Raw genomic sequence first — 26980 nt, 5'->3', positions numbered from 1 at the left:
GCTCCATAAACCTGCAATCGCCTGCCTTTGCATGGAGGCCTATCAATATTTAATGTGTGGGTGTCAATTGCTGTAAACCGAGCACACCCCAGCACCAACTTGAATTAATTATATGCAGGAGGAGTGAAAATAAAATGCCTTTTTCTCAGAGCCCCAAGTTTCACTGCTACACCGAAGCCTGGAAACCACAGGGTGAAAATTTTGCTGATGGAGGACCCCGAGAAGAAGCTGACACAGAAGAGTGACGGCAAACCCCGGAAAGTCCGATTTAAAATCTCTTCCTCCTACAGCGGCCGTGTGTTGAAGCAAGTCTTTGAAGACGGGCAGGAATTAGAGTCACCAAAGGAGGAATACCCTCACAGTTTCCTCCAAGAGTCCCTTGAACCAATGGATGGTGTTTACGGATCTGGGGAAGTCCCAAAGCCCCAGCCGTACTCTCCCAAGCTGACTGCTCAGAGGATCAGCGTGTTTCGAGAGGGTAGTGCCTACACCTTGGCGGGGAGCCAGCATTTCTTCAATGATTACAAGGCCAATGACCATAAGGTTGGTATTGCCCTGGTGTGTAAGCTGTAAGGACTAAAATGTGGTTAGAGAAACACCTAAATGTTTCAGATTGTATCTTGCTTGTACTTGGGTACCAACCAGAGCTTTTGTTGTTGTTTAGCCACTTAGTCATATCTGACTCTTTTTCGACTTCATGGACTGTAGCCCACCATGCTCCTCTGTCCATAGGATTCTCCAGGCAAGAATACTGGATTGGGTAGCCATAACCTCCTCCAGGGGATCTTCCTGACAAAGGGATGGAACACACGTCTTCTGTACATTTCCTGCATTGCAGGCAGATTCTTTACTGCTGAGCCACCGGGGAAGCCCAATCAGCTATAGGTACACACCAAATGCAAAGCTGCCATCAGAATATTTCTGGGACAAAAATAACATTCTTGTTGACTACTTGTTGGAAAGTGCAAAAAGCGTAGCTGGTATTCAAATTCCATCCAGGTTAACAAATTGTAATTGGGTGTTCAGCTGGGATGTCTTGGTAAGTAAATGAAATAGAGATACAGCGGTTTTCAGGTTGCCAGACTGCCGTTTTAGAAAATTATGCTGCAATGGGTTGTTCTTTTTCCTGGAAGAGCTAAGCGTTTGAAGGTGCTTACTTTACTCCAGCCGATTATTTAATTTATGGTTTATCCATATCTTGCTTTGTTTCTTACCTCCCTCCTGCTGCCTGCTTTTTAAAAATGCTTGTTTATTTCTTTTGCCTTTCCATTGCTTGTTAGCAGGAATCCTGGGTGGGTGGAACCCTGGGAAGAAATGGAAAAAGCAGATCAGCTAGAGGAAATGTTACGTATGGAAGATGTTTGAGCTAATAGTTAGATAAAAACATGTATTTTATCTGTGAATTTCAGTTATTTTCTTCAGTACCAAAGATCATCAAAAGCCCATACATGATTTTCTTTGAAGCTAGAAGAGTCTGGAACTTATTCACTGATTTCCACAACTAACAGGATGTGTGCATGTGTTCTCTGCTGCAGGAGGACCATGAATGCCTTGAAAAAAAAAAAGCTTAAGTGCAATTATATAATGTACCATGTTATTAATGAATAGCACACCAGGATATGTTTTCATCTTTAAAGTGTAAAATTCAGGTCATTACTCTCTAATCATTTATATTGTTCTTTTCCTAAGGAAACAGGTTACATAGCGATAGCAGACAAATGTACTGGCCTTGTTGGCATTAGTATAAGTTTAATTATGAGCATGTCCACATTTATTGAAGATAATACCAGGTTTCTTTTTGATATTCAAGGGGGCTGGAATGAACAATTCCTTTTGTTAGTGGAGTGACTTCTGCATTAAAGGCTGCTGCTGCTGCTAAGTTGCTTCAGTCATGTCCGACTCTGTGCAACCCCACAGAGGCAGCCCACCAGGCTCCCCCATCCCTGGGATTCTCCAGGCAAGAACACTGGAGTGGGCTGCCATTTCTTTCTCCAATGCATGAAAGTGAAAAGTGAAAGTGAAGTCGCTCAGTTGTGTCTGACTCTTAGCGACCCCATGGACTGCAGCCCACCAGGCTCCTCCATCCATGCGATGTTCTAGGCAAGAGTACTGGAGTGGGGTGCCATTGCCTTCTCTGCATTAAGGCACTTCTGCATTAAAATTGCATTCTACCTCATTGGGTCTTCTCCACAACCTTGAGGAGAAAGATTGTGAAAAATGTAGAGTCGTTTCCATTTTACAAATGAGGAAAATTGAGTTCCAGGTTGTAAGAGACTCATTAGGTACAGAGTTAGAATAAAAATTTAGGTCTTCTAATTCTGTATATTCTTGGCCCTATGGAATGTTCTTTTTAAGAGAATAAGACCATTAATAATAGTGATGATAATGATTATAATAGTAACCATTTTTTCAAGTGATTATTATGTCCTGGGTACTTGGTTATATCTTGTACTTACAGTACCTCTTTTAATCATATCTCATTTGTAGTTTTAGAATTTATAAAGTCAGAGTTTATACAAACTTTGCACAAGTCCGTGGTTTATAGTATTGAACTGTTTGACCTTCATCAGTCATGTGTCACACTTGGCATTTGTGTAAAGGTGTGATTAGGCATGGACTTAATAAAACCAGACGCCTCAGTCTTACTGACAGCACCGTACAGTGGTTTTAAACACGGTACTCTCTAGACCAGTTTCAGGGTTTGATTTCTGCCTGGTCTGGTTGTCCTTGGTTTCTTTGTGGCATGAACAAATGCCACATCCTGCTGCTAGCCAGTCTCTGGGTGTGAGAGTGGTCAGGTTGGATTTTTGCAGCACTACCCACTGAAATAGGTTGTTAATGTGGTGCTTGGGAAAAATAAGGAAATGAGAGCTGGGAAGACATGATTTTTCAATAGTGAATCCAACTGTGGAATAACCCTTAGTAAATATTGGCTTTGCAGCAACATTGGGTAGCAGTTAAGCACAGCAATTAAAAAGAAGGGCTCTGAACTTGAACAGATATTTGTATACCAGTGTTCATAGCAGCCCAATTGCCCACAGGTGGAAGCAAATATCAATCAATAGATGAATGCACAAACAAAACATGGTATATACATACAATAGAATATTATTCGGCCTTAAAAGGAAGGACATTTCAATACATGCTATAACACAGATGAATCTTAAGGACATTATGCTAAGTGAAGTAAGCTGGTCACAATAAGATAATTGTATGATTCCACTTGTATGAGGTACTAGCACAGTCAAATTTATAGGACAGAAAGTATAATGTTGCTTGCCATGGGCTAGGGAGGGCAGAAGGTGGAGTTTAATGAGTACAGAGTTTCAGTTTGGAAATGAGAAAAAGTTCTGGACGTGGGTGGTGGAGATGGCTGTACAGCAGTGTAAAAGTGCTGATGCCCCTGGATTGTGCCTTACAAAAGGTTAAAGTGGTAACTTTTATGTACACTTTTAGGTCACTTCTGTCGTGTCCGACTCTGTGCGACCCCATAGACGGCAGCCCACCAGGCTCCCCCGTCCCTGGGATTCTCCAGGCAAGAATACTGGAGTGGGTTGCCATTTCCTTCTCCAGTGCATGAAAGTGAAAAGTGAAAGTGAAGCTGCTCAGTCATGTCGACTCTTAGCAGCCCCATGGACTACAGCCAACCAGGCTCCTCCGTCCATGGGATTTTCCAGGCAAGAGTACTGGAGTGGGGTGCCATTGATATTTTATCATAATAAAATAATAATCATAAAAAGCAAGGCTCTGATGTCAGTTAAACCTGGACTTGATGTCCGTCCAGCCCACTTACTCTGTGAGCTTGGGCAAGCCACTTAACCTTGTGATAATAAAAGTACATGCTTGCAGAGATTATTGTGATGATTAAAAATATCAAAGACCTGAAAGTACTTAGCACTGTGCCTGGCACACACTGTATCTGCTCAGTACGTGCTACCTACCGTGACAATGACCAGGCTCTTATTAAGGAAATACTGAGGCTTTTAAAATTTAATGTGATGGATAGAGAAAATCTTATAAACAGATATTTTAAGGATTTGAAACTGACTGAAGTATATGTATGTGTGCATGCTTAGTCATGTCTAACTCTGTGATGCCATGGACTCTTGCCCACCAGGCTCCTCTGTCCATGGGATTTTCCAGGCAAGAGTACTGAAATGGGTTGTCATTTCATCCTCCAGGAGATCTTCCTGACCCACGGATCAAACCTACATCTCCTGTGACTCCTGCATTGGCAGGCAATTCTTTACCACTGAGCACTTTACCCTAAGTATAAAGTGAAAGTGAAGTCACTCAATCATGTCCGACTCTTTGCGACCCCATGGACTGTAGCCTACCAGGCTCCTCCCTCCATGGGATTCTCCAGGCAAGAGTACTGGAGTGGGTTGCCATTTCCTTCTCCAGGGGATCTTCCCGACCCAGGGATCGAACCCATGTCTCCTGCATTCCAGGCAGACACTTTAGCTTTCGAGCCATCAGGGAAGCCCTTACCCTAAGTATACTACTGCTAAGTCACTTCAGTCGTGTCTGACTCTGTGCGACCCCATAGACGGCAGCCCACCAGGCTCCCCCGTCCCTGGGATTCTCCAGGCAAGAACACTGGAGTGGGTTGCCATTTCCTTCTCCGATGCATGAAAAGTGAAAGTGAAGTTGCTCAGTCCTGCCCGACCCTTAGCAACGCCATGGACTGCAGCCTTCCAGGCTCCTCTGTCCATGGGATTTTCCAGGCAAGAGTACTGGAGTGGGGTGCCATTGCCTAGGGTCATTAAAAAAGATGAAACGGAGGGACTTCCCTGTGAACCAGGGGCTAAGACTCCGTGCTCCCAAAGCAGGGGGCTGGGATTCCATCTCTGGTCATGGAACTAGATTTTGCATGCTGCAACTAAAGATCTTGCATGCCACAATTAAGACCTAGAGCAGCCAAAAAAGGGGGGTGGGGGTGGGGGCGGGGAGGAGGAAGGAAAGAAACATTTATTGAACATGAACTTTCTGTACTGTTATGCAATTTCATCCTCACAATAATTTTGGGAGGAAGAGTTTAACAAATTGGAAAAACAGAAGTTCATGGAGGTTAAATAACTTACAGACTTCACATGGTTGTCAAATAGAATTTGAACTCAGATTTGTCCACCTCCAAAGCACATTGAGTTCCTAGTCCCAACAAGACATGTCTGCATTTAAACACAGAGCAGTGGAAGGTTGCATGCTCCCTGAATGGCAATCCCAGTCCCATTGCTTTTGACATCAGAGTATTTATGAATACTTAATCTTATATAAGTTGACATTCTGGGATTATGGAATAAAACAAAAACGTCCTGGCTCTATGCTGACCCTCTATAATGTAAGTGTTCCTCACAGGCACTGGAGTGTAACTGGATAATGTGAACTTTAGTTACACCTAGATGCAAGGAAGAACTTGGCTGTCATGGTAACGGAAACATAAACACACCTTAAAGGTGATTTGGGATCCTCCATCTTGGGAGTATATTAAAAATACATTTACTATCCTGGGTGTCTCAGATGTTGTCCAGCTGAGAAACAGGAGGTTGGGCCAGATAAGTGAAATTTGTTTTTTTCATATGTTAAGAATTTTGAAAAACTAGCCTTATGTATGAAAAAAACTTCTGAGTAATTGAACCTCTTCGGCTATTACTAGAAATAGAAATGGAACCTTCCAAAGGTACCACCATCTTTATCTTCTGATGCTCAGAAACTGATAGTCCAGAGTGTGAAACAGGAACCCAGCATGCATCAAACAATAGGAAATGGAAGCTGCCACATGATCCCTTGACGAGAGGGAGAGGATACAGGGCCAGGTAGGAAGCTTGTGGCTTCATTAATAATTATTGAAAACTCTGTGGGTGTTTCAAGGAAGGGGACCTGAAGATTGAAGTCCTGCTCAAGCCGGGTTGTGCCTGAATGCATGAGGGCTAAATAGGAGACTGCTTAATTGTGTCATGTAAACAGATTTGGTTTATATAGTTCTGTAAAAGCAGGGCAAAACATTTCGTGCTGGGGATCGTAGCTATGTAGCGTGATTAATACTAACTGCAGTAAAAACATCATTTGCATAGTATCTTCAGCTTTTGCACACTCTAACGTATTTTTCATTGTGCCCTCACCCTTAGATGTTGATATAATTAGCCTCAGGGATGAGAGTTAAAACATTTAACCACAGGAACATTGAGGTCAGCTCAGAAGTCAGGAGAGTGTTGGGGCAGGGTCCTGATAGCTGGGTTCCTGAGCATTAATATTTACACCGCCGGGTTTGTGGGTGAGAGAGGCTCCCTCAGGAAAGGAGTTTGAGAAACAGGAAGGTGCTCAGGAGTCTCAGGACAGCACCTGATCATCAGCTAGTATGGAAATATTTGTATATTTTAATCACTACTTTATTTGTGATGGTGCCCACCATTTGGCTGTCAGCCCATTTGCATGAAAACACTGAGGTCCTGAGAGACCAAATGGCTCTCCTGTATCTCACAATTGGTGGATGGTGGAATTGGGATACAGTGTTGTTTCCCCTCTAAGCTATCTGTGAAGAAGTATGTGTTCTTAGTTAACTGACGTCTAAACATTTCCTGCCCAGACTCCTCTGCTGCACTGTAAAATTGTCCAAGTTGTTTCTCAGCAAATGATGAAGTAACACCTGATAAATCTATAGACGGGGACATAAGCTATTAATAATGATGCTGCAGGCTTCCCCGGTGGTGCAGGTGATAAAGAATGCACCTTCCAGTGTAGGAGGTGCAAGAGATGCAGTTTCAATCCCTGGGTCGGGAATATACCTTGGAGAGGGAAATGGCAACCCACTCCAGTATTCTTGCCTGGGAAATCCCATGGACAGAGGCACCTCATGGGCCACAGTCCATGGGATTGCAGAGAATTGGACATGACTGAGCATGCACAGACAGTATTTTAATTGACATAAAAATGTTGATCATATATGAATAATGAACACACACAACATATATATGTATAATCTTACTTGGTGGAGGGGGTGTTTGTTTGTGAATAGTATAGTGTAGGTGCTCGGAGAAGGCAATGGCACCCCACTCCAGTACTCTTGCCTGGGAAATCCCATGGACGGAGGAGCCTGGAGGGCTGCAGTCCATGGCGTCGCTGAGGGTCGGACACGACTGAGCAACTTCACTTTCACGTTTCACTTTCATGCATTGGAGAAGGAAATGGCAACCCACTCCAGTGTTCTTGCCTGGAGAATCTCAGGGACGGGGGAGCCTGGTGGGCTGCCCTCTATGGGGTCACACAGAGTCGGACACGACTGAAGGACTTAGCAGCAGTATAGTGTAGGTGCTAAGAATATGGACCTTAGAGTGAGACAGACTTGAGTTTAAATTCCAGCCACAAACCCTGAATAACTGCAACTTTGGAAAGCTCTTAACCTCACTGAGCCTCAGTCTCTTCTTCTGTAAAATGTATAGAAATCGTTGCATCAGTATCATAGGGATGTTAGGGAGGGAAGTGAGGTAATGTTTGTAAAATGCTTAGCATGATGCCTGATGTTCAATAAATGCTATCCACTAATAGTGAATTCAATAAATTGTATCTACTATTATTACTAATAGGACTTCCAGGTGGCTCAGACAGTAAAGAATCTGTCCGCAATGTGGGAGACCCAGTTTCAATCCCTTGTTGGGAAGATCCTCTGGAGAAGGGAATGGCAAGCCACTCCAGTATTCTTGCCTGGAGAATTTTATGGACAGAGGACCCTGGTGGGCTACACTCCATGGGATTGCAAAGAGTCGGACATGACTGAGTGGCTAACACACACATTATTACTTATGCATAAAATTTTGGAAAGAGGTTTATTTATTTAAAAAATTCAATTTATTGATTTCTTACAATCAAATACTGCCAGCTAGCATTACTTCCACTCATGCATCTTTAGAAACAAAAGGATATTTCCTTGGTATTTTCAAGTGATGTATTATGCAGTAAACAAAAAAAGTTAGAACTTAAAATTTATCCCTAATTAATTACATAAACTGGTAAATTGTTTAAGAAGCATAACTAATAATTTGGTTTCTGAGAGATTTATTTTTTAAAAGCATTCCTATATATGCGTACATCTCTCACTCTGCCCAGCCCTGCACCAGCTCCCATGGTATGTAGTAAGAATAGAAGCTCAGGACCTTGTCCTGCAGAGCCCTACATTGTAGTCATGTGATTAGTTCAGCTCTGATTGGTTACCATCAACAGGAAATAAGAAGCTGGCGATCAGACAGTAAAGAATCTGTCCACAGTGTGGGAGACCCAGTTTCAATCCCTTGTTTTCAGACAGAACAGAGAATCCAGGGAATGAATTATAGTTTGGGGTTGTGATGGGACCCCAAATGCTGGATGGATGGTATATATCTTTCCTGGGATGTTGAAGGGATTCTGCAGCCCTGTATTTGGTGACTGGGGCATCACCAAGCTCATTCTTCATGTCTCTAGTCCCCACCTATTATAGATTTTGGAAAGATAATCATCTACACAAATAACCTGAAAATCATTCGAACTCCAATGGACAAGAGAGATTTCATGAGGAAAATGCTCCAAAAGGAAGAGGAGGCTGAGGAAGAGTCTCTGATGAGCAAAGAAGAAATCTGTGCACACCAGAACCATGGTCCTTTGCCAGAGATGGAAGGCACCTTCCCCCATAACCAGTACCCACAGGTGTGTCCCCGCAGTTCACTGCTCTGTGCAGGGCTGGCCCTAGACCTGTGTCCTCCAAATTGTTTTGATTGTGTACTCTTTAATGTACGGTTTAATATGAATACCTATGATGTCTAAATGTTAATGATATTGAGAAATTTTAACTTTCTTTTATTTTAGTGTTTTATCAGATTTTATTGTTAGCAATAATAGTTACAAGTCCATATTGCAAATACAATTTGAATTATTTTGAATGATTTCTTTAAAGATCTGATTAGGTGTTTATTGTTTTCACTTTGCAGTGTGGCTTAGAGCAGCCTGTTCTAGACATGGAAGAAAAAAATTACCTCTGTCCTTTTCTTATGGGTTTGCTTGTGCTTCTCTTATTGGTTAATGCTCAACCCACAGTTTCCCTGAAGAAATCTAACAAAGCTACTTGTCTTTAGATTTCATGGAGATTTAGTTCAGTTCAGTTGTTGAGTTGTGTCTGACTCTTTGAGACCCCATGGACTGCAGCACACCAGGCTTCCCTGTCCATCACCAACTCCTGGAGTTTGCTCAAACTCACATCCATTGAGTCGGTGACGCCATACAACCATCTCATCCTCTGTCATCCCCTTCTTCTCCTGCCTTCAGTCCTTCGCAGCATCAGGGTCTTTCCCAAGGAGTCAGTTCTTTGCATCAGGTGACCAAAGTATTGGAGTTTCAGCTTCAGCATCAGTCCTTCCAATGAATATTCAGGACTGATTTCCTTTAGGATTGACTGGTTTGGTCTTCTTGCAGTCCAAGGGACTCTTAAGAGTCTTCTCCAACACCACAGTTCAAAAGCATCAATTCTTCAGTGTTTAGGTTTTTTTATAGTCCAACTCTCACATTCATACATGATTACTAGAAAAACCATAGCTTTGACTAGACGGACCTTTGTTGGCAAAGTAGTGTCTCTGCTTTATAATATGCTGTCTAGGTTGGTCATAGCTTTTCTTCCAAAGAGCAAGTAAGTGTCTTTTAATCTGCAGTGATTTTCGATCCCAAGAAGATAAAATCTCTCACTGTTTCCATTATTTCCCCATCTATTTGCCATGAAGTGATGGGACTGGATGCCATGATCTTAAGTTTTTGAATGTTGAGTTTTAAGCCAACTTTTTTACTCTCCTCTTTCATTTTCATCAAAGGGCTCTTTAGTTCCTCTTCGCTTTCTGCCATAAGAGTGGTGTCACTTGCGAATCTGAGGTTATTGATTCCTGGCAATCTTGATTCCAGCTTGTGCTTCATCCAGCCCAGTGTTTCTCATGATGTACTCTGCATATAAGTTAAATAAGCAGGGTGACAATATATAGCCTTGATGTACTCTTTTCCCAATTTGGAACTGGTTCACTGTCCCATGTCTGGTTCTAACTGTTGCTTCTTGACCTGAATACAAATTTCTCAGGAGGTAGGTTAGGTGGTCTAGTATTCCCATCTCTGGAAGAATTTTCCACAATTTATCGTGATCCACATAGTTAAAGGCTTAGGCGTAGTCAATAAAGCAGAAGCTGATGTTTTTCTGGAACTCTCTTGCTTTTTTGATAATCCAGTGGATGTTGGCAATTTGATTTCTGGTTCTGCTGCCTTTTCTAAATCCAACTTGAACATCTGAAAGTTCACAGTTTATGTACTATTGAAGCCTGCCATGGAGAATTTTGAGCATTACTTTACTAGCATGTGAGATGAGTGCAATTGTGCAGTAGTTTGAACATTCTTTGACATTGCCTTTCTTTGAGATTGGAATGAAAACTGACTTTTTCCAGTCCTGTGGCCACCAATGTGGCCACCGTTTTCCAAATTTGCTGGCATATTGAGTGCAGCACTTTCATAGCATCATCTTTTAGGATTTGAAATAGCTCAACGGAATTCCATAATGTCCACTGGCTTTGTTCATAGTGATGCTTCCTAAGCCCACTTGACTTCGAATTCCAGGATGTCTGGCTCTAGGTGAGTAATCACACTGTCGTGATTATCTGGGTTGTGAAGATCTTTTTTGTACAATTCTTCTGTGTACTCTTGTCACCTCTTCATAATATCTTCTGCTTCTTTTAGGTCCATACCATTTCTGTCCTTTATTGTGCCCATCTTTGCATAAAATGTTCCCTGGTATCTATCAGATCAGATCAGTCACTCAGTCGTGTCCGACTCTTTGCGACCCCATGAATCGCAGCACGCCAGGCCTCCCTGTCCATCACCAACTCCCAGAGTTCACTCAGACTCACATCCATCGAGTCAGTGATGCCATCCAGCCATCTCATCCTCTGTCGTCCCCTTCTCCTCCTGCCCCCAATCCCTCCCAGCATCAGAGTCTTTTCCAATGAGTCAACTCTTCGCATGAGGTGGCCAAAGTACTGGAGTTTCAGCTTCAGCATCATTCCCTCCAAAGAAATCCCAGGGCTGATCTCCTTCAGAATGGACTGGTTGGATCTCCTTGCAGTCCAAGGGACTCTCAAGAGTCTTCTCCAACACCACAGCTCAAAAGTATCAATTCTTCGGCACTCAGCCTTCTTCACAGTCCAACTCTCACATCCATACATGACCACAGGAAAAACCATAGATTGACTAGACGAACCTTTGTTGGCAAAGTAATGTCTCTGCTTTTGAATATGCTATCTAGGTTGGTCATAACTTTCCTTCCAAGGAGTAAACGTCTTTTAATTTCATGGCTGCAGTCACCATCTGCAGTGATTTTGGAGCCCAGAAAAATAAAGTCTGACACTGTTTCCACTGTTTCCCCATCTATTTCCCATGAAGTGATGGGACCGGATGCCATGATCTTCGTTTTCTGAATGTTGAGCTTTAAGCCAACTTTTTCACTCTCCACTTTCACTTTCATCAAGAGGCTTTTGAGTTCCTCTTCACTTTCTGCCATAAGGGTGGTGTCATCTGCATATCTGAGGTGATTGATATTTCTCCCGGCAATCTTGATTCCAGTTTGTGTTTCTTCCAGTCCAGCGTTTCTCATGATGTACTCTGCATATAAGTTAAATAAACAGGGTGACAATATACAGCCTTGATGAATTCCTTTTCCTATTTGGAACCAGTCTGTTGTTCCATGTCCAGTTCTAACTGTTGCTTCCTGACCTGCATACAAATTTCTCAAGAGGCAGATCAGGTGGTCTGGTATTCCCATCTCTTTCAGAATTTTCCACAGTTTATTGTGATCCACACAGTCAAAGGCTTTGGCATAGTCAATAAAGCAGAAATAGATGTTTTTCTGGAACTCTCTTGCTTTTCCATGATCCAGCGGATGTTGGCAATTTGATCTCTGGTTCCTCTGCCTTTTCTAAAACCAGCTTGAACATCAGGAAGTTCACAGTTCACATATTGCTGAAGCCTGGCTTGGCGAATTTTGAGCATTACTTTACTAGCATGTGAGATGAGTACAATTGTGCGGTAGTTTGAGCATTCTTTGGCATTGCCTTTCTTTGGGATTGGAATGAAAACTGACCTTTTCCAGTCCTGTGGCCACTGCTGAGTTTTCCAAATTTGCTGGCATATTGAGTGCAGCACTTTCACAGCATCATCTTTCAGGATTTGGAATAGCTCAACTAGAATTCCATCACCTCCACTAGCTTTGTTCGTAGTGATGCTTTCTAAGGCCCACTTGACTTCACATTCCAGGATGTCTGGCTCTAGGTCCGTGATCACACCATCATGATTATCTGGGTCGTGAAGATCTTTTTTGTACAGTTCTTCTGTGTATTCTTGCCATCTCTTCTTAATATCTTCTGTTTCTGTTAGGTCCATACCCTTTCTGTCCTTTATCGAGCTCATCTTTGCATGAAATGTTCCTTTGGTATCTCTGATTTTCTTGAAGAGATCCCTAGTCTTTCCCATTCTGTTGTTTTCCTCTATTTCTTTGCATTGATCACTGAGGAAGGCTTTCTTATCTCTTCTTGCTATTCTTTGGAACTCTGCATTCAGATGTTTATATCTTTCCTTTTCTCCTTTGCTTTTCGCTTCTGTTATTTTCACAGCTATTTGTAAGGCCTCCCCAGACAGCCATTTTGCCTTTTTGCATTTCTTTTCTATGGGAATGGTCTTGATCCCTGTCTCCTGTACAATGTCACGAACCTCATTCCGTAGTTCATCAGGCAATCTATCTATCAGATCTAGGCCCTTAAATCTATTTCTCACTTCCACTGTATAATCATAAGGGATTTGATTTAGGTCATACCTGAATGGTCTAGTGGTTTTCCCTACTTTCTTCAATTTAAGTCTGAATTTGGCAATAAGGAGTTCATGTTCCGAGCCACAGTCAGCTCCTGGTCTTGTTTTTGCTGACTGTATAGAGCTTCTCCATCTTTGGCTGCAAAGAATATAATCAATCTGATTTCGGTGTTGACCATCTGGTGATGTCCATGTATAGAGTCTTCTCTTGTGTTGTTGGAAGAGGGTGTTTGTTATGACCAGTGCATTTTCTTGGCAAAACTCTATCAGTCTTTGCCCTGCTTCATCCCGTATTCCAAGGCCAAATTTGCCTGTTACTCCAGGTGTTTCTTGACTTCCTACTTTTGCATTCCAGTCCCCTATAATGAAAAGGACATCTTTTTTGGGTGTTAGTTCTAAAAGGTCTTGTAGGTCTTCATAGAACCGTTCAACTTCAGCTTCTTCAGCATTACTACTTGGGGCCTAGACTTGGATTACTGTGATATTGAATGGTTTGCCTTGGAAACGAACAGAGATCATTCTGTCGTTTTTGAAATTGCATCCAAGTACTGCATTTTGGACTCTTTTGTTGACCATGATGGTGACTCCATTTCTTCTGAGGGATTCCTGCCAGCAGTAGTAGATATAATGGTCATCTGAGTTAAATTCACCCATTCCAGTCCATTTCAGTTAGGTGATTCCTAGAATGTCGACATTCACTCTTGCCATCTCCTTGTTTGACCACTTCCAATTTGCCTTGATTCATGGACCTGACATTCCAGGTTCCTATGCAATATTGCTCTTTACAGCATCGGACCTTGCTTGTATCACCAGTCACATCCACAGCTGGGTATTGTTTTTGCTTTGGCTCCATCCCTTCATTCTTTCTGGAGTTATTTCTCCACTGATCTCCAGTAGCATATTGGGCACCTACTGACCTGGGGAGTTTCTCTTTCAGTATCCCTGGTATCTATAATTTTCTTGAAGAGATCTCTAGTCTTTCCCATTCTGTTGTTTTCCTCTATTTCTTTTCATTGATTACTGAAAAAAGTTTTCTTTTCTCTCCTTGCATTTCTTTGGAACTCTGCATTCAAATGGGTATATCTTTCCTTTTCTCCTTTGCCTTTAACTTCTCTTCTTTTCTCAGCTATTTGTAAGGCCTCCTAAGACAACCTTTCTGCCTTTTTGTGTTTCTTTTTTTTAGGGATGATCTTGATCACTGCCTCCTGTACAAAATCACGAACCTCTATCCACAGTTCTTCAGGCACTCTCTCATGGAGATTAGTTTAGTTAAAACTAAGCAATAACGTCTGTAAGTCCACTAGACCAGAAATTCGTGAACCACATGTTGTAACATGCTGAAAGTGAGTGAAAGAGCAGGGTTGTCATTGTTACTTTATGTAAAGTGAAAGAACTCTACATTATGCATGCAACAGGGTCTCTTGGGTGCTACATTTGTTAAGTTAAGCCCAACCTAGTGAGGGTGCTGGTGTCACCTTGTTTATTAAAAATGGATATCACATTTTCTTTTGAAAATATTATTAAAGCTTCTTACATTCTTTTCAAAAAGTAAGATAAATAATAGTTCAAATGTTTTTTTCTCCTCACACCTTTCAAAGGTGTGCACTCCTTAGAAGCCATTGCTTAGACATGCTCAGACGAGCAGGAAGGTGATGACATTCAGGAGTTCACAGTGTGAAGCTGAGAGTGGGAAAAGCAATTTTGGTGAATGTAAGCCAAGACAGTAAAAGCTTAGGAAACAGCAGAAATGAATTTTCCCTCTTTAGAGTCCATCTCTTGGAACTTGAAGCTGAACCTCCCATGACAAAATGGGCCAGGGGCTTCCTCACATTTGAGTGATATCCCCACCCTGGGAGGGTTTAGGGGACAGGAAGGAGAAGGCCATGACCAGACTCCAGTTTGCTCACAACCATTCCTGTCTCTTTCAGACCTGACCTTGTACTTGATAAGATAAATTTGAAATGCAAATCTGATCATGTGACCCCCTTCCTCATCTTTTCCCCCAGCCCAAAACTTTCAGTTGGCCACTCATCACTTGGGATAAAGCTGAAACTCCTCACTAGTTTTAGAAAGCACTGTGGACTTGCCTTCTTCAGCCTCATGACTTAAACAGATCTCTCCTCATTCTCTCTGCCTCAGACCCACTGCCCATCTGCTTACCCCTCAGATGCTCTTTGTTCTTTCCTACCAAAGCCTACTTCCTTGTTCCTAGAATATTCTCCGGACTCCCTACCTCCTTGCCCACAGCCCCTTGAGATCTCGGTGCAGGCATTACTTCCTCAGAGAGACTTCTCCTGGCTTCTGTGAGGATAAAAATCCACGAGGATGGACTCCTCAAGTTCCTGTGCTCCCCGCCCCCACATTTGTAATCTTACATTTATCTGTGCGATTGTTTGGTTAATGCTTGCTCTTACTCACTAGGATTTGGTCTTTGTGAGGGCAGGGAGAATGCTTATGTCAGGTGTGAGATCGTAGTTCCAATGCCAAAAAAAAAAATAGAGCCTGGCATCTAATTAGGTGCTCAGTAAATAGTAGGTAAATATTTGTGGAATTTGGAACTAAGGGCCAAATGATAAGAAATAGTTTGCCTTCTCTATAGTACTATTCAGAACCTAGCCTAGCAGAAAGGCAGACAGCTAACCTTTGTGATACTAAGCATCACCATCCCACACCATCCCACTTTGAAATTCATTAATTCTTTCTTTTTCCATACCATATTGTAACTTGTAAGAACATGTATTTTCAGAAGAGGACCAGAAATGCAGGTCACACTGCAGGCCTGAATGAAAAAGCAACAACAGCCCTGCCATGACAATTACCTTTAAATTCCATCTGGAGAGAACTATGTATTTTTTTTTTTTTTTTGGCTCTAGTGCCATAAACTAGGACAGAGATGTGTAGCAAAAAGTTCCCATGAAAGGTTGTACTTCACTTGCCTGTCCTCTAAGCTCTGTTTTAAATTGTTATTTGTTTGCCCCATCTCTCATGCAGTAAATGCCCAGACAACTTTTATTCTAAAATACAGGGTCAGAGAACATCAAGGAGCCCATTCTGACCAAGAGACTCTTTGTTGTATTATATGGAACAGGGAGACAGTAGGGTCTTCTTTGATGAAAGAGCAGGGCCAGGCTAAAAGCCAGGCTAAACTTGAACCTCTGTATTAACTACAAAAGGAAAGGAGAGGAATAATTGAATTGAGCCACAGGGAAAAGTAGAAGAGGAAAAATCTGGCCTTGTAATCAGTGGGCTTGAGACCATAAGTCATCTGGACTTCTTTATGCTTTATGTGATCTTACCTTTGAAACAAAATGATAGTAATAATAGCTACCATTTTAATACAAAAATTTTAAATAATTTTAAAATTTTATTTATTTATTTTTGACTGCTCTGTGTCTTCATTGCTTTGTGTGGGCTTTAGCTGCGACAAGCAGGGGTTACTCTTCACTGCGATGCTCAAACTTCTCACTGCAGTGGCTTCTCCTGTTGCAGAGCACAGGCTCTAGGCACGTAGGCTTCAGTAATTGCCGCTCTCAGGCTCTAGAGTGCAGTCTCAGTACTTACGGCTCACGGGCTCTAAAGCTCAGGCTCCGTAGTTGTGGCACATGGGATTACTTGCTCTGTGCCATGTGGAATATTCCTACACCAGGAATTGAACCTGTGTCCCCTTGCAGTGTTAGGCAGGTTCTTATCCACTGCATCACCAGGGAAGTCCTGCCGTTTTTTGAGGGTTCATGTTAGCCAGGCATCATGCCTGTGTAATAGTCCATTTCATTCTTGTAAGGACTCTGTTTGGTAGTTATTATCTGTAGCCTCATTCTGCTGCTGGGGAAATAAGGGCTCAGAGAAATTAAGTAACTTGCCAGAGGTTACCAGAGTCAGTAGTCAAACTCAGGTCCGTCTGGTCTTAATCACTCTGCTCATCAACCCCCAGATTGGCTCTGATTTCCATCTTAAAGGCTGAGTCTCCGATGAAAGCCCTTTTCTTGGTCATGGAGCTAGTGAGAGATGCTTTGGGTAGGTTTATGGGTTCTAGACCCTAAACTATGCTGTGCAGCTATGCTCTATGTTCTTTTACTAAATATTTTCTGTGGGGAATTTTTTAAAATATCAAGAATGGTAGACAGATGCTATCATGCATGTCTAGTATAGAGCAGAGGCTGAATAAATACCTGTTGAATTAACTGAATAATTAAAAAGGATATGGAGAAGAAACAGTTGGAAGAAGTGTGGTAACTAGGCTAAGAGTGGAAACTCCAGTGAAACCTCTAGCAATGCATCATATAACCAGTGACATAAGATGAGATTTGACTGAGATTTGTTTTTGTTCCTTATGACTTGCTCACCAAGTCATTTAGTTAATCTTTTACCCTGGCATTCTATCCAAATGAATTTTTGGATTGCATGTATAGCATTATGGTAGGATTTTACAGTATTTTATTTGACAACATTGACTTATATCATTAAAATCTCACTGAGATCACAGGACTTCTCTGGAAGTCCAGTGGTTAAGATTTGGGGGACATGGGTTTGATCCCTGACCAGGGAACTAAGATCCTGCCTGCTGCTCAGCACAGCCACAAATAAATAATTAATTAAGTCTTAGTGGAATCAAGTTCAAAAGAAAAACAATGGATTTGGGAGGAAAAAAAAGGAACATGGCAATTTAATTTTGGCAGATATATTTATAAGGCCCTGATATATATATAAGGACCTGATGCTGGGAAAGGTTGAGGGCATGAAGAGAAGGGAGTAACAGAGGGTGAGATGGTTGGATGGTATCACCAACTCAATGGACATGAGTTTGAGCAAACTTCAGGAGATAGTGAAAGACAGAAGAGCCTGGTATAGTGCAGTCCATCGGGTTGCAAAGTGTCAGACATGACTTAGTGACTGAACAGCAACAACAAATATTTATTTTGCATACTTTAAGGGAAGAAAACAAATTTCCCCACTGTTAATATATCAGAATATGGCAACAATCAATAAAATATTATAAAGGGTGCTTGAATATCATTTGGGATTTTTGTCAGCTGGATAATCACTTCCATTCCTTACATCTAGAATAAATAAAATAAAACTCAGTATCTTCTTAGGCACTTTGCAGTGCGATGGGGCTATTTTCAGAACTTAGGCCTCCCTTGTCAAAGATGATTTATATTCTAGGGTTACCAAATAAAGCTGTGCTAGCTGATTGAGCCACCCAGTGGACTTCAGCTCTCTTGTTAGTTCCTAGAATTTAAGATCAGTAAGAGCTCTCCAGAATTGTTGTTTTGTTTATTTATTTATTTATTTTTTACTGTGACAGGCTTATGCTGCCTCAGGAAATGATGGAGAAAGGAACTAGCCTGGAGCACTTCCTATCTAGTCAGCAGGAACTTTCAGGGGGGATGTGAGACCTCCCAGGCTAGGGGCAATAAAGGAGGGTGGAACTCCTGGTCTGGAAGTGTGAGTGGGTAAGCCTTCCTGGAGGAAGGGCTGCTGAGCTGACTTCTGAGAACAGGCAGGAGTTGCCTGGGTTGAGAGTGGGAAAAGGTCCCTCCAGACCAGCTAGAAAGATACCCAAGAATGAGAGCCTGATGAAAGAAGTAAGTGAGAATGTACATATAAGAAGATTGGGTTTTAACCTGAAGTTGATCTGGTGGGCAGGTGTTCATGACAAGGTTTCTTGGGTGCTTTCTATGTGGCAATCACAGCTGTAAGTAGCTTCATGAGATTGGCTTCTATGAGGAGAATATCCCACAAGACCAGAGGCAGAGACTCTGCTGAATTCATGCCAGAATTGATAGGCGTCTGGATTAGGATTGTGATTATGGAAAAGGAGAAATGGGACAGCTTTGAGAGATGTTCAGAAGATGAAATAGACAGGAATTGGTGCTGAATCCACCTGGTATTGATCTGGTATTGCCCCTTATTTCTTAGAAGGCTCATGGTCTGTGCATGGTCATGGCATGCAAATTTCCTTGAGCTGTCTTAAAGGAAGAGCATGACCATAGCCAAGGGACACACTCTGGTGCCCCTAGGAGGAGGGCAGTCAAGGCCTACAGATTTACTGGCAAGTTTTAGAAATGACTGACTTAAATGGAGAACCTATCCTATGTCAGATAATATACTATAGCATTTACGTAGCCTCATTTAATATTCCAGCTACTCAGAGAAGTAAGCAATACCTGCCGAGATCAGAGGTTGTTATTCTCTCACTAAGTCGTGTCCGACTCTTTGTGACCCCATGGTCTGCAGCATGCCAGGCTTCCCTGTCCTTTACTATCTCCTGGAGCTTGCTCAAGCTCAGGTTCATTGAGTCAGTGATACTATCTAACCATCTCGTCCTCTGTCATCCCCTTCTTCTCATGCCCTCAATTTTTCCCAGCATCAGGGTCTTTTCCAATGAGTTGGCTTTTCGCATCAGGTGGTCAAAATATTGGAGCTTCAGCATCAGTCTTTCCAATGAATATTCAGGATTGATTTCCTTTAGGATTGATTGGTTTGATCTCCTTGCTGTCCAAGGGACTCTTAAGAGTCTTCTCCAGGACTACAATTCAAAAGCATCAGTTCTTTGGCACTCAGCCTTCTTTATGATCCAACTCTCACATTCATACATGACTACTGGAAAAACCATAGTTTTGACTAGATGGACCTTTGTTGGCAAAGTGATATCTCTGCTTTTTTAATATGCTGTCTAGGTTTTTGTCATAGCTTTTCTTCCAAGGAGCAAGTGTCTTTTAATTTCATGGCTGCAGTCACCATCCGCAGTGATTTTGGAGCCCAAGAAAACAAAATATGTCACTGTTTCCATTGCTTCCCCATCTATTTGCCATGAAGTGATGAGACAGGATACCATGATCTTAGTTTTTTGAATGCTGAGTTTCAAGACAGCTTTTTCACTTCCTCTTTCACCCTCATCAAGAGACTCTTTAGTTCCTCTTCACTTTTGCCTTTAGAGTGGTATCATCTGCATATCTGAGGTTGTTGGTATTTCTCCTGGCAATCCCAATTCCAGCTTGTGATTCATCCAGCCCAGCATTTTACATGATGTATTCTGTGTATAAATTAAACAAGAAGGGTGACAATATATAGCCTTGGCATATTCCTTTCCCAATTTTGAACCAGTACATTGTTCAATTTCTGGTTCCAACTGTTGCTTCTTGACCTGCATACAGGTTTCTCAGGAGGCAGGTAAGGTTGTATGTATACCATCTCTTTAAGAATTTTCCACAATTTGTTGTGATTCACACAGTCAAAGGTTTAGTGTAGTCAATGAAGCAGAAGTAGATGGTTTTCTGGAATTCCCTTGCTTTTCTATGATCCAACAGATGTTGGCAATTTGATCTCTGGTTCTTCTGCGTTTTCTAAATCCAGCTTGTACCTCTGGAAGTTCTCAGTTCACACACTGTTGAAGCCTAGCTTGAAGGATTTTGAGCACTACCTTGCTAGCGTGTGAAATGAGTGCCATTGTGTAGTAGTTTGAATATTCTTTGGGACTGCCTTTTTTGGGGATTGGAATGAAAACTGACTTTTCCTAGTCCTATGGCCACTGCTGAGTTTTCTAAATTTGCTGACATGCAGAGTGCAGCACTTTAACAGCATCATCTTTTAGGATTTGAAATAGCTCAGCTGGAATTCCATCACCTCCACTAGCTTTGTTCATAGTAATGCGTCCTAAGGCTCACTAGACTTTACACTCCAGGATGTCTGGCTCTAGGTGAGTGATCACACCATTGTGGTTATCCAGGTCGTTAAGATCTTTTTTGTATAGTTCTTCTGTGTATTCTTGCCACAGATCACAGATGAAGAAACAGATTTAGGGTGGTTAAGGGGAACTGTCTAAGGTGCACAGTTGATGTCAGAGGCAGGCCTCAGCTCCAGGCTGCTGACTTCAGAACAAAGCTCTTTAATCACCGAGCTCTGTCATGGTTCTCAAAGAATAAAGATAAAGTACTGCTGGAATTCAGCTCTAAGCTCTGAAGGGTTGCAACATTCACTCATGCATCCACTCAGGCACACAGAAAAATCTAAAGCACCTGCTATTGGGTGACTGCGATGAGGGGTAACATACAGAGTCTACGGAGTACAGATCTCAAGTACCTGACTGTCTAGGAGCCACGCCTGCTTCCTCCTCTTCAAGCTGTGTGCCCACTGGCATACGACTGAGCTTCTCAAGGTCTCTTTTTTCCATCTGTAATATAGGGATGGTACTACTTCCACTATCTCACAGGGGTATTGTGAGGATTAGATGAGTTGTTGATAGAACTCTTAGAACAGCACCCAGGGAATTCCCTGTCTGTCCAGTGGTTAGGACTCTGCACCTTTACTGCTGAGAGCCTGGGTTCGGAACAGTGCTTGGCACCTTCTAGGAGTTCTACAGGTGTCTTCTGTTTGGCAATGAGAAACAGGAAGTCCTTCCCTTACAGACACAGACATAACATGTCAGATAGTGACAAGAGAGATGAAGGTCCAGTTGGGGAGTGCATGGCCTGGTGGCTGGGGCTGCAGTCTTAGAGAGGTCTTCTGGGTTAATTTCTGATAAAGTGCTGTGATTGTTCTGTGCCCCTAGCCATTTCCCCTACTGGCATTTATGGGAAGCACTTTCCTTTAACACAGACCCAGCCTTTGCGGGTTCCCAGGGCTGTGTTGACTTGCGTGTGAACGATGGATTGAAACTGCTGCTGTAATGTAACCCTGACCTGTCTCTTGCAGGAAGGGGAGCATCCCGAGGACAACTGTTTCCACTGCCGAGGGTCGGGCAGTGCCACCTGCTCTCTGTGCCACGGCAGCAAGTTCTCGATGCTGGCCAACAGATTTAAGGAGTCCTATCGGGCCCTGCGGTGCCCTGCCTGCAATGAGAATGGCCTGCAGCCTTGCCAGATCTGCAATCAATAGCCTGTGGGCTTTGTAGGTCTACTTTGATGGCTTCTTCCCTGAAGTTATTTCTGATAAACTGCTCCTCCTCCATCTCCTCCTCCTTCTCCCAGCAAGGAAGCCATGGTGGCTGCAGCACTTCCAGCACTGACACAACTCAGTTACTCAATCACATTTTGTGAGGCTGGTAACTTCTCCATGTGGGTCTAAGTGACAGAGGCATTTTTGAATTAGAGTCTGTTTTGAAGCTGTTCTAAAATGATCCTTCTAGAACCATGCACATGTATCTCACTTGACTTAGCTTAGTTTTCTCCTGGCATAAGTGAACAAATAAATGTACAGTTCAGGCAGCAGGTTGAAGTCATTTTCTGGTTGGGAGTTATTTTGCAAAATTATGCCATGAGAGAGGAATTAAAAAAAACAAACGCAGATTTCTTAGGAACTGAATTCCTGAATTTCTCAGGAACTGAAATGCTTATAATGCATTTCAAATTGGTCAAATTGCATTTTTTAATAAAGCAGAAGAGGAAAGGGATGCCCATTGCTGAATGCACTAGCACGTTACTGAAAACAAAATAGGATGTACACGGTTCTTGCTGAAGACAGGCAAGCTGAGGAGGCCTTTTTTTCAAAGTCCTGAGTCTCTCCCTTTGTGATGTGCTTGGGTAATATGCATGTAGGCAACGACCAGTGCTACTTATTAGGACAAGATGAGATAAGATATATCTGTGTGCCTCTGAACTACTGAGGTTATAAGCCAAGTCAAAATCATTTATGATAAATTTGGTGCTTAAGTGTGTGTGTGTATCTGTGTCTGTCTATGTGTGTGTGTGTGATATGACTTCTTCCAGCCCCCAAATTATTACCAAATAAATGAATTTATTTTAAGGCTAAGATATAGCCATGATCTCTTCATAAAAGACTATGGATATATTATAGGTATCTATTGGAAATTAAAAAAAACAACAAAACTAACCAAGGCTGTTTAGCAATTATGTTTCTACTGTCTATGAATACACATACTAAGAATAATTTTTCCTCTTAAAGTTGGTTGTAAAATAAGAAAAATAGTTTTGTTAATGAACTTTTGTAACTCTAACAGCCCCTCCCTTCCCCCTTGAGAAATTCATTATCTATTGAGGCTCATCGCTTTTCCATGGTAATTATTTTGATTTTCTTAACTATTTCAAGATTTATTTGTTAGTCTCTATATTCAGCTGTTAAGATACTTCAGTAGTGGAGTGCTTTTCAGATAATATAAATACTTCTTATAAAAATGCTATTTGCATAGACAAAGATGTTTCTATAAACTGTTATACAAAGTCAGGTAAGTCAGTAAAACAAATATTGTATAGTAACACATATATGTGAAATCTAGAAAAATGGTACAAATGAACCTATTTACAAAACAGAAATAGAAACACAGACATAGAGAACAAATGTATGGACCCAGGTGAGGAAAGGAGGGATGGGATAAACGGGGAGATTGGGATTGACATACACACGCTATTGATACTATGTATAAACTAGATAACAAATGAGAATCTACAGCACAGGGAACTCTACTCAGTCCTCTGTGGTGGCCTAAATGGGAAGGAAATCCAAAAAAGGGGATATATATACGTATAGCTGATTCACTTTGCTCTACAGCAGAAACCAATACAACATTGTAAAGTAACTATACTCCAATAAAATTTTAAAAAAGATTACCTCTTGAAAAAAGTATTAAAGTATTTTTTGAAAACATGAAAATTGCGCCTGTTCTCTTTTAGCCAAAACAATGGAACTGTTGCTCACCAACTTTCTTTGCTTCTGTACTTAACCATTTCCTGACTGTTTATCTTTTCTTACAGCCATTGGCCCTTCCTGTCTTTCCAGATACCAGAGGAAAGAATGATGTTGAGAGACCCTAAGACTTTCAAGTGTATTCTTCTGCTTTTTAGTAGGGACATTTGACAACAGATCCTATTTATTGGATGTGCAAGAAGGTATTACCCAGGGCTTGATGTGCAGTTACCTAGATGGGCACCATGCTTTGGTATCTTATGGGACTTAGAGTTTCGGTGGAGGAGACAGATATACAAACAGATAGTTACCATACAGTGTGACAAGTTCTGGAAAGGGGAATTTCAGGGAGAATTTGGAGCACATAGGAGGGATACCTATATAGACTGAGTGGGGTTAGAGTGGCTTTCTAGAGGAAGCGGTGTGAACTCTGCTGGCTTCTTTTCCTTACTCCATGCTCTTAGGAGCCTTTAATACATTTCATCTCATAATAAATATGTCTAGCAATGATTAACAGAGAAGACAATGGCACCCCACTCCAGTACTCTTGCCTGGAAAATCCCATGGACGGAGGAGCCTGGTAGGCTGCAGTCCATGAGGTCGCTAAGAGTCAGACACGACTGAACGACTTCACTTTGACTTTTCACTTTCATGCATTGGAAAAGGAAGTGGCAACCCACTCCAGTGTTCTTGCCTGGAGAATCCCAGAGATGGGGAGCCTGGTGGGCTGCTGTCTATGGGGTTGCACAGAGTCGGACACAACTGAAGCAACTTAGCAGCAGCAGCAGTAATGATTAAACTTATTTATTCAGTCAAGTATTTATTGAGCACTGAGGATGTATTAGTAGACTAAACAGATCAAATTTTGGCCCCTGGGGAGCTTATATTTTGGTGGGGTGATATTGGCAAAATATATGTATTTAGAGACAATATGCTACTGGAGATAAGTGGAGAAATAACTCCAGAAAGAATGAAGAGATGGAGCCAAAGCATAAACAACACCCAGTTGTGGATGTGACTGATGATGGAAGTAAAGTCCAATGCTGTGAGAAGCAATATTGCATAGGAACCTGGAATGTTAGGTCCATGAATCAAGGCAAATTGGAAGTGGTCAAACAGGAGATGGCAAGTGAACATCACACATTTTAGGAACCAGCGAACTAAAATGGACTGAAAAGGGTGAATTTAACTCAGATGAGCATTATATCTGCTACTGTGGGCAAGAATCCCTTAGAAGAAATGGAGTAGCCATCATAGTCAACTAGAGAGTCCGAAATGCAGTACTTGGATGCAATCTCAAAAATGACAGAATAATCTTTGTTCATTTCCAAGGCAAACCTTTCAATATCACAGTAATCCAAGTCTATGCCCCAACCAGTAATGTTGAAGAAGCTGAAGTTGAACTGTTCTATGAGGACTTACAAGACATTCCAGAACTAACACCCCCAAAAGATGTTGGGGGCCAGCGTGAGGCACTCCACCCATAGCAAAGGTCATGAGGAAGGAGGCTCGACATACGCAAAGGCGGGATTGAGCCTCAGGAGTCCCCCTGGAAATCCTCGAGCATCTACCCCCATAATCAGAGCCTGCCTACTTTACTACTTTGTGCTCTCACCTACACCTCTGACTTTATGGGGGGCTGTCCCCCACCACCTCTTTCGGAGAAGGAGTTAACTTAGAGCTCCAGTTAATGATAATTCCTGGGCGCGACAGGAGTGTTTCTACCTACAAACTCCTCTGAAGGTTCTCTAGCCTGCCTGACAGGCTTGTCCGGCCACATGTGATTGCTCACAGCCTCCCAACCGTGAGAGGCACGAGATGCTTTAAACCTTCTAAAAACAGGTTCTTTAGAGAAGTTAGAAAACTATTAGTATAAGTATAATGGGCTGATTAGAAATTGTATTGGTGAAGGGTTTTTCATTTGTTGAGCCAATGTTTACTGCTAAGTCTCCACATCCCCTGCCCTTATACACATTAATGAATATATAGAAGAAATAAGTATTAACCTTTGATATAAATCATGTTAGACCTTAGGCCAAGTAAATTCTTTCCTTAACTAAAACCCACTACACCCTCACCCTATAGGAATGTAACTTTATTTGAGTGACGTTTGTTTTAAGAATAATCACCCCTGGAGAAATAAGTGTTGACTGACCGCTGTCACAAGGAGAGGGTCATAAATTGTCAGCAGGCCCCCCTGGCCAGAAGATGATGTAACACCCTTAAGACCTCTGTATACATTTGTGTGAAGCACCTGACGTTAATAAAAGTCAGGACTGCTGTCCCCACGTGACTTTTGTATAACATCTCAGTGTATAAAAACAGACTCTGGAAAATAAAGAATTGGGATCAGTTCCTCGAAATACTGGTCTCCCCATGTCTTTCTCCCTCTCAAACTCTGGTTGAGTCTCCATCTGGAGCGCGGAACCCACCAAAGCTTACTAATTTTGCCTGGGCTTCTAAGATCCGACCGGGGAGGCCTCAGTGTCTCCTCTCCTTCGGGAGAACAGAAGGACGCCTGCGGCCTACGTAAGTGGTGCAAGCTTCTTGTCTTGAAGTTTTATTGGTCTCCCGCGTAAACCAAGCTACTCAGCCTCTTTTCTCCATTGAATTTTCCTACTGAGCTATCCTCATTCTATTACTCTTTATATCTTTGATGAATATTTAAATAGTCACCGAAGCCGTCTCCCCTTCGAATACCCTGGATCAGCCGGGGCTGGACCCTGGCAAAAAGATGTCCTTTTCATTATAGGGGCCTGGAATGCAAAAGTAGGAAGTCAAGAAATATCTGGAGTAACAGGCAAATTTGGCCTTGGAATACAAAATGAAGCAGGGCAAAGGCTAATAGAGTTTTGCCAAGAGAACACACTGGTCATAGCAAACACCCTCTTGCAACAATACAAGAGAAACACAAGACTATACACATGGACATCACCAGATGGTCAATACTGAAATCAGATAGATTATATTCTTTGCAGCCAAAGAAGGAGAAGCTCTATACAGTCAGCAAAAACAAGACCAGGAGCTGACTGTGTGGCTCAGATCACGATCTCCTTATTGCCAAATTCAGACTTAAATTGAAGGAAGTAGGGAAAACCACTAGACCATTCAGGTATGACCTAAATCAAATCCCTTATGACTATGCAGTGGAAATGAGAAATAGATTCAAGGGATTAGATCTGATAGACAGAGTGCCTGAAGCACTATGGACAGAGATTTATGACATTGTACAGGAGGCAGAGATCAAGACCATCCCCAAGAAAAAAAAAACGCAAAAAAGGCAAAATTCTTGTCTGAGTATGCCTTACAAATAGCTATGAAAAAAAGAGAAGAGGAAGGCAAAGGAGAAAAAGAAAGATATACCCATTTGAATGCAGAGTTCCAAAGAATAGCAAGGAGAGATAAGAAAGTCCTTCTCTGTGATCAATGTAAAGAAATAGAGGAAAACAATAGAATGGAAAAAACTAGAGATCTCTTCAAGAAAATG

The 26980-nt window shown here is 42.0% G+C and overlaps 1 protein-coding gene across 1 annotated transcript; it reads left to right on the top strand.

The window, feature by feature from the left end:
* Positions 1 to 207: 207 nt before the first annotated feature.
* On the top strand, positions 208 to 21729 carry GRXCR2 (glutaredoxin and cysteine rich domain containing 2). Its single transcript, NM_001205458.2, has 3 exons — positions 208 to 543; positions 8455 to 8676; positions 21547 to 21729. The coding sequence occupies exons 1-3, from the start codon at positions 208 to 210 to the stop codon at positions 21727 to 21729; spliced, it is 741 nt and encodes a 246-aa protein (NP_001192387.1).
* Positions 21730 to 26980: the final 5251 nt, after the last annotated feature.

The sequence above is a fragment of the Bos taurus genome, chromosome 7 (assembly GCF_002263795.3).
Source record: "Bos taurus isolate L1 Dominette 01449 registration number 42190680 breed Hereford chromosome 7, ARS-UCD2.0, whole genome shotgun sequence".
Taxonomy (NCBI): domain Eukaryota; kingdom Metazoa; phylum Chordata; class Mammalia; order Artiodactyla; family Bovidae; genus Bos; species Bos taurus.
Note: the sequence above shows the minus strand (reverse complement) of the source record. Positions and strands in the feature narration are given on the sequence as shown.